The 8384-nt window shown below is 40.7% G+C and overlaps 1 protein-coding gene across 1 annotated transcript; it reads left to right on the top strand.

Annotated features, from left to right (window-relative positions):
* The first annotated feature begins 229 nt into the window (after nucleotides 1–229).
* Nipsnap (nipsnap) lies at nucleotides 230–7487 on the top strand. The gene is made up of 5 exons (XM_065222930.1): nucleotides 230–532; nucleotides 634–819; nucleotides 6768–6933; nucleotides 7013–7280; nucleotides 7337–7487. The coding sequence occupies exons 1-5, from the start codon at nucleotides 480–482 to the stop codon at nucleotides 7483–7485; spliced, it is 822 nt and encodes a 273-aa protein (XP_065079002.1). The 5' UTR covers nucleotides 230–479; the 3' UTR covers nucleotides 7486–7487.
* The last annotated feature ends 897 nt before the right edge of the window (nucleotides 7488–8384 follow it).

Genomic DNA, 8384 nt, shown 5'->3' with positions numbered 1-8384 from the left:
TTGTGACCTACGTTTTTAGAAATTTCTCATATACCTGAGTAAAAGTGCCTCTCTCTCTGAGTTAGTATGATTGGCCGTGCATTCGGAGGGAAGATCTCGATTCGGTTTGAATCTTTGATGGAAAATACGTCGATGCGAACGCGCTCCAAAAGGTATCGAATGTGTGCGCCGGGCTATTTCGACTTTACGATAACCTTCAAAACGAACGGCGCCAAGGAAAAACGTCAAAATCAGCAGAATCAGCGATGGCTGTTTTTATCAGTCTTCTTATTCATTCGTGCCCACAAACGCAAAAGTAGTGCGATCCTGTTGTTTTTATTGCATTTATTTTTGGTTAAATTATCTACGAAAATATTCATATTAGCTCGATCGAAGTGCTGCTACTGTTAGCACTAGATAACGTAATCTGCATACCATATTATTGGAAATTGCTCTGTTTTCCTCTTCATTGCAATCGCTAGCCGAAACACAGCCAAAGGATGACCTTTGTTTCGCTTCGGCTCATGGTGAAAGCCTTTCATCAACCGGTTAGGTAATGACTTTCATCCATTATTTTGTTCCTTCTTCAATGTTCGGAAGGAATGATGCGCAATTTTTCTTGCAATGATTTTCTATCGCTATGGAACATTACAGGGCACTCTCGACCACGGCGGCTCTAGCCCGGGATGGGTCGGAATCGTGGCTCAGCAAGTTGTTGGTTCGCAAAATTGAACCAACCAAGGAATCGCACAGCCGGATGCTGAGCGACAAGGAGATCATCTACGAGCTGCACACGCACAATATCCGGCCGGACTCGGTTGGACAGTACATGGAGAACTAGTGAGTTGAATTTGTCTACCAACTGTTTTGTATTGTTGACAAAAAAAAAACACAAAAATTGTGTGATTACGTTTTGCTTATCTCTGATGGGTTTCTGCTGGTTATTGGTTATAAATAGCAACAAGGAGGGGACAGCACCTGTGTAGTGGTTTCCATCCATACTGCCGCTATTCACATAACAGTTCCATGTGGATAGGAAGTCCACAGGAGTGGGATTGTTATTTGAATAGCGGTAGCATACCTCACACGCCAAAGCCACTCGTTCAAATCTCATCCCCGGGCCCGGACAAGTCACAAATGACCCAAAAATGTTAAAATGACTAGGGTAGAGCACTACTTCGGCCTAATCGTCCATTTTGGGCCTTTTGAGCAGATAACATCAAATAAATCCATTGTTTCAGAGTTAACAAGTCAATTATGCGTTTGATGAATGAGAACGCGTAATATGAATGTTGACACCCATTTTTCTCAAAAACAAAAGAAGCGCTCTGACCGAATCAATTTTTATCTTCAGCCATCCGGTAGGCCAAAGTAAATTCAATGGCGTTTCAAGGCAGTAACCTAGGACCGCTACTATTTTCGATCTTTTTAAACGACGTCGCCTTGCTGATATCATCAGGATGCCGCGTTTTCTATGCAGACGATACGAAAATCTACAAAATTATTAAAAGCCTCTCGGACTGCTGGGATCTCCAGAATATGTTAGGTATTTTTGCTGACTGGTGCTCAAGAAATTTGATGAGTCTAAGCATAGAAAAATGTAACATTATTTCCTATCACCGAAAAAATCGAACCAATCATGTTTCACTATGTTCTCTACGGACGCTCTCTAGCTCGTGTAGAGCACATAAAGGATCTCGGCGTTACCTTGGACTGCAGACTCACTTTCAGAATCCACTACAATGACATCATCTCCAGAGCAAATCGACAATTGGGCTTTATTTTCAAAATTGCCGACGAGTTTCGTGACCCGCTATGCCTGAGGTCACTTTACTGCTCGCTTGTGCGATATTTATTGGAGTCAAGTTCAGTTGTTCAACTGGTGTGACCCAACGAACTTGTCACCGTACGAGGAGCGTTGCCGTCTCCTGGGAATCGAGCCATTAGATGTGAGACGGACGGTCGCTCAAGCTATGTTCGCTAGAAAGCTGCTTACGGGTGACATTGACTGTCCAACACTGCTGTCACAGCTAAATATGTATGCCCCAGAGAGGTCTCTTCGTCAACGCGACTTTCTGTTTTTGGAACCACGGAGCCGGAATTATACACAACACGAGCCAATTCGAGCAATCAGCCGGCAATTCAACAACTTTGTGAAAACCAAAAATGGAACATGTAACAAATTAAGAAAGATTTTGAACGTAAATAAATCAGCTGCCCCTGGTCCAATTTCAATAATTTTATCACCAATCGATCAGAAATATGGCTACGCATTGATAACAATGCTCCCAAATGTTGATTTTCAACAAGAAACTATTGAAAAATTGGTAAATGTCCAGCATTTTCCAAAAGCGTCGAATTAACAAACAAATCCACCAATTACCTACATGCATATGCTGCTTCCCCAGCACAGTCGTCAGAGAGTAGTAAGTAGACGAAACAAGTCGAAGTGGCATTTGGCTCCGATCCTCGGGCGCGTGCGAATAGGGAGTTTGGAATTGCTTAATATTTTGCACACTCATCGCCATACTCAGAACCACACTCTCCCAACGACCACACCACTGTGTGGTGGTGTTCGGTCATCGAAATTAGTAGCAGCAGTAGCAGTGCTTTCGGCGTGTGGCGTTGAAAATTGTTCTCCAGTAACAACGAAAGGCTGCCTGCAAGCAGCGAGCTGCAGAGCCCACATAAGCAACCATCAAAGGAGGAAGAAGCTGCACCGCTATGCTATGGATCGGAATCAGTAGCTCTTCGTGAGTCGCTGCGGTTCGGTCATCTATGCCAAGCGTGTCACCCTCGCTTCAAACGACATACAGCTCGACAGCCTCATCCGTGTTCAACAGCTCAGAATTACTCAACCATCACTACAAAACGGTCCTTTTCAGGGCCACCAAAAATTTGTTAAAGAGTATAGTTCCCACAAGCAGCTAGCTATCAAGACTCAACCTGTCTATAGAAGGTGTGGAATTGTAGGCCTGAATATATTGGTGCAATTAGTATTTCCTCGGCTTTCATTCCGCACGATTCGTTTCTTTCGTTTAATCAATCACCCTTGTAGTGACGTCGAAAAGGTTGTTTCAGTCGGCGCTTACATACGAAATTAATGTGGATTATAGAATTTTTTGTATGTTACCAACATTTATGAATGGTTTGCCACTAAATGTTGAGATAATTTATTGATTATTGAATTATCACACTGTATACCATGAAAAAGCAGCCTGTTTGTGAGCTTTTGCCTGTTTTCAAGTAAGGAGTTATCATAAAAAAAGTAGAAGGGTCTATGCCTAGGGGCACGAACGGAAGCTTGACGTAGGACCGCTAGTGGACGGAACAAATGTGAACATTTAGTTCTTTTAATTGATCAATCATCAATTATCTTAACTCTTTCCGTTTTTTATTTGTAAGCGTATCAAATTTGTAGTATTTATTTCAAACAGAAAGTTGATGAAGAGAATCCAAGGGACTGTCAACTTGAGTATTTTCGATTCATCTACCCGACTTTAAAAGGTGTATTTTGATTTTTTTGTTATTTATGAATTTTTAAATTTTGTGCATTTTGGTATTAAAGTGTATTCAATTCACCCCTCACAGGATTTCCTTCCGAATTATATGAATGGGAGGGGGGCGGAAAGTATCGTTTGTGCAGAATATGTAAAAAAGGAGGAATTTCGAGAGATTGAACTCGTGAGAGCTAATTTTCTCACAAATTTGATTTTATTGGCTTTCTGGGGACTGAATAGCGAATTATTCCCACATCTCTCAAATTCTATATGGATTTTTAACACTTCCTACCAGTGTGTTCTGGATAATGGTTGGACGATGATTAATCTCACCAATACATTCGGGCCTACAATTCCACACCTTATATAGAGACCAGGTTGAGCCTTGATAGCTAGCTGCTTGCGGGAACTGATGACCTTGACAAATGTCCAAATAATACTTTTAACAAATTTATGGTGGTCCTGAAAAGGACCGTTTTGTAGTGATGGTTGAGTAATGCTGAGCTGAGCACGACGAGCTATTGATTTCGATCCTAGCCTAGCGGTGGAACTTCTTCCTCCTTCTCTATGGTTGCTCATATGAGCTCTGCAGCTCGCTGCTTGCAGGCAGCCTTTCGTTGTTGTTGTTGTTGTTGAAAGCACTCCTGCTGCTGCTGCTGCTGCTGCTGCTGCTGGACTGGACACCACCACTTACGGTGATTAAATGAGCACCGTACAGTGGGACCGCATCGAATTCGATTTTTAAGTCTGTGTTAGGGAATGCGCTGTTTTCAGACATTCGGTGATAATTTTGATCACCATTGCAACAGTTGGACATTTATTGAAAATTAACTAAGAGTTCATTTTAGCAGATTGGTAGATACATTTCCAATCGTTTGGCTTGTTTAGAATTAAAGTCTATCTGCTATTGGTCGAAACTTGCGAGGGGGACGACTCTATCTACGATGCAAAAAAGATTGTGTTTTGCTGTGTTTAGCTGCGCGCACGCTGAGTAGATAGAAAGAAGATTGATGACGATTCTGAAGATTTCCTGCAAAAGATGATGAGCGATGCAAGTAGATGCGGCAAATGAAAGAAGATTTTTCGAAGATAGATTCGCTAGTGTGAGAGAGTGTTTAGCATCTCAACTTGAGATTTAGATGTGTCGCCCCCCTCGGAAACTTGACCTCTTTTAGTAATGCTGTGGATTTTGGTTTTTTGAAATTGCGTTGATTCTAAATATAGATCCTGTGGAGATCTATCTAGCCCTGATGTATGTGTTGGTAGAGGGAAAAATGTAAACTTTGCGGGATACGATGTTTTAACACTCGAAAGAAATTTTGTGAAATATGAAGTAAAACAAATCCTAGCTTGTTCTGCATGATGATTTTGTTTGATTTTATTTATTTTTTAAGTAGCCGGGAAATACCAGCTGGCGATTTGTTTTTTATGATAACTCCTTACTTGAAAACAGGCAAAAACTCACAAACAGGCTGCTTTTTCATGGTATATAGTGTGATAACTCAATAATCAATAAATTATCTCAACATTTAGTGGCAAACCATTCATAAATTTTGGTAACATACAAAAAATTCTATAATCCACATGAATTTCGTATGTAAGCGCCGACTGAAACAACCTTTTCGACGTCACTACAAGGGTGATTGATTAAACGAAAGAAACGAATCGTGCGGAATGAAAGCCGAGGAAATACTAATTGCACTAATATATTCAGGCCTACAATTCCACACCTTCTATAGACAGGTTGAGTCTTGATAGCTAGCTGCTTGTGGGAACTATACTCTTTAACAAATTTTTGGTGGCCCTGAAAAGGACCGTTTTGTAGTGATGGTTGAGTAATTCTGAGCTGTTGAACACGGATGAGGCTGTCGAGCTGTATGTCGTTTGAAGCGAGGGTGACACGCTTGGCATAGATGACCGAACCGCAGCGACTCACGAAGAGCTACTGATTCCGATCCATAGCATAGCGGTGCAGCTTCTTCCTCCTTTGATGGTTGCTTATGTGGGCTCTGCAGCTCGCTGCTTGCAGGCAGCCTTTCGTTGTTACTGGAGAACAATTTTCAACGCCACACGCCGAAAGCACTGCTACTGCTGCTACTAATTTCGACGACCGAACACCACCACACAGTGGTGTGGTCGTTGGGAGAGTGTGGTTCTGAGTATGGCGATGAGTGTGCAAAATATTAAGCAATTCCATCCTCCCTATTCGCACGCGCCCGAGGATCGGAGGCAAATGCCACTTCGACTTGTTTCGTCTACTTACTACTCTCTGACGACTGTGCTGGGGAAGCAGCATATGCATGTAGGTAATTGGTGGATTTGTTAGTTAATTCGACGCTTTTGGAAAATGCTGGACATTTACCAATTTTTCAATAGTTTCTTGTTGAAAATCAACATTTGGAAGCATTGTTATCGATGCGTAGCCATATTTCTGATCGATTGGTGATAAAATTATTGGAATTGGACCAGGGGCAGCTGATTTATTTACGTTCAAAATCTTTCTTAATTTGTTACATGTTCCATTTTTGTTTTTCACAAAGTGTACCCTCATATAGAAATCAAAGACGTAGTCCTACGTCAAAACCTTATCTTTTTTTATTGAGATGAACCAGCCAACGGCTAAAAATCTCTCTAATAAAGAAAAAAAATAAAATAAAAATAGAAATAATTTTTAAACAAGAGAATTTTAATAAATTTCTGGCAGTATTCCAAATGAGTGTGTTTTTGAGGCAGTGTTCAGGAGAATTTCAATATCGTTAAGACTACTAAAAATATACATAAAAAGTTCGACAAATATTGTTGAATCCGGGTATTCAGTTCTAACCTAGATTATTCACTTTCAACGTGTATGTGATGAACTAGCCTACGGCTAAAAATCACAAAAATAAAGAAAAAAAAAAAAAAAAAAAAAAAACTTTCAACGTGGATCGGGTATCGGGCCGTCGTTTTTTTCGTTTGTTTTTTAAACCTGCCTCAGGTTGAGGTTCGTACCAACGAAAAGTTCGGTTTCGGAATTCGCTATTAGTAAAGACTTGTCCCATTTAGTGATACCTTCGGCTCAATCGTTTTTGCTTATATGCTTAATTTAAGCTTATGTCGTTTAACCGGAAAAAATTCCAAAATACCGGAAAAAAATCGGGAAATTGCTGATCGGGATTTGCCTGAACTGCGCAACGTTGTGGATCACCTGCGATACCGTGGGAAGGAAAGGGTTAAACAAACTTAATTTAAATCTACTTTGATGCGGCTGGTTTAAAACTCATATTTTCAAATGATCTCATTTTGCAGCAAGAAATCAGTGGAAATTGTGTCATCGAAGAAAAATCTAACCATAGAATTGATTGGCTCGTGGAGTGTCGACGTTGGGGATCTGGACCAGTGCCTGCATCTGTGGCGTTACACCGGTGGTTTCGAAATGGTAGATCAAACCAAAAAGGCCCTACACGACGACCCAGTAAGTAATTTTTCGTATTCAAACACTCTTAGATACGCTGTAGAGTGTAGGTGTTTTCTTGACCCTTCAATGTTTGCAGGACTACGTCAAACTGACCCAGGAACGGGGAACTTTCCTTCGTTCGCGCCATCTGCAATACTTGCTCGCGTTCAGCTACTGGCCGCAGTTGGCACTGCGCAATGGTAAGAACATCTACGAAATCCGTTCGTATCGCCTCAAGCCGGGCACCATGATCGAGTGGGGCAACAATTGGGCCCGAGCAATCAACTACCGGCAGAATAACGACGAGGCCTTTGCCGGATTTTTCTCCCAGATTGGTCGACTGTACAACGTGCATCATATTTGGTGTAGGTGTTGATTTCGTACTTATTAAATGTGTTGTTATAGTTCGACTTTTCCGCAGGTTACAAGGATTATCAATCGCGCAAGGAAACCCGCGAGTCGGCCTGGAGATCTCCCGGTTGGGATGAATGCGTAGCCTACACTGTGCCATTGATTCGCGAGATGCATTGCCGAATTCTGATCCCGACTGAATTCTCTCCGACGCAATAGAAGGCACTTCACGGTTACTCTTAGCGCAGATAAATGGATGGGACAGATTTTCGATGCGTCGGTGTCAATTATGTTGCTAGGTCGTATCGAGAGTCGCGGTGAACGAGCGGACGGCGGCTATCGTTGAGTCCACCAGTGCCGATGTTAATGTCATGAGTTGTAGTTTTTCGCTCAAAAGTGAGTCTTTTATGTTTAAGCATTTACATTTGGAGCAGAATTGGGTTTTCGATAAAAAAAATCAAAAAACAAACAAAAAATATGTGTAATGCATTTATAACAAAGTGTCCATAAGAGTCCATAAGGAAACAGAAAAAAAAAACGTTTGAATTATGGACATCTGTTTCATTGAATATCTTTAGTACGAAGAAAGACGTCTGCGAAGGACTCGTGTTCATGGTTTTTAGTTTGAAATGCTTTTTATGATCATTGTATATTTTACTAATCAATTGGCTATTATTGTTTCAAAATTATACGAAATATATTTTTGTGTAGTAATTAATGTGAGTTGCTTTACCTTTTTTTAAGAAGGTTTAAAAGTTATAGTAGTTATTACATGTTTTAAGGCCTTTAATGATGACATTTGATCCTGTTCTTAATTATTATAGCTTATTATAAACATTTTACATGAGCTAATGTGGATAAGTAATCTATCTAGTATGTGTTTACAATATAAAATAAGTACTTACATGGTTGAAGCATTTAGAGGGCAGTTAATATACATAATTTGGACCCAACGTTACGCCTACGTAATATAGACTTCTCTGACGGTTTTCGTGTAAATGTGTTTGCCCATGTACATTACTATACACGAAGTGCTATATACTAAGTATAAGTGCAAGAAACCGTGTACATGTACGATAATTTTTGAACTTATACTTAGCTGCCGCTTTTCGCATAAT

Source organism: Ochlerotatus camptorhynchus, unplaced genomic scaffold (genome assembly GCF_037179485.1).
Source record: "Ochlerotatus camptorhynchus isolate MF236.1 unplaced genomic scaffold, CSIRO-AGI_Acam_v1.1 ptg000182l, whole genome shotgun sequence".
Taxonomy (NCBI): Eukaryota; Metazoa; Arthropoda; class Insecta; order Diptera; family Culicidae; genus Ochlerotatus; species Ochlerotatus camptorhynchus.
The sequence above is the reverse complement of the archived record's forward strand: the minus strand, read 5'-3'. Positions and strand labels throughout refer to the sequence as shown.

What these genes read in the sequence shown, in the direction of transcription:
- Nipsnap (XM_065222930.1), top strand. Translation starts at nt 480, where the DNA reads ATGACCTTTGTTTCGCTTCGGCTCATGGTGAAAGCCTTTCATCAACCG. An exon ending in GGACAGTACATGGAGAACTA is followed by an intron (nt 820 to 6,767) that starts GTGAGTTGAATT and finishes CTCATTTTGCAG; the next exon opens with CAAGAAATCAGTGGAAATTG. An exon ending in AGGCCCTACACGACGACCCA is followed by an intron (nt 6,934 to 7,012) that starts GTAAGTAATTTT and finishes CAATGTTTGCAG; the next exon opens with GACTACGTCAAACTGACCCA.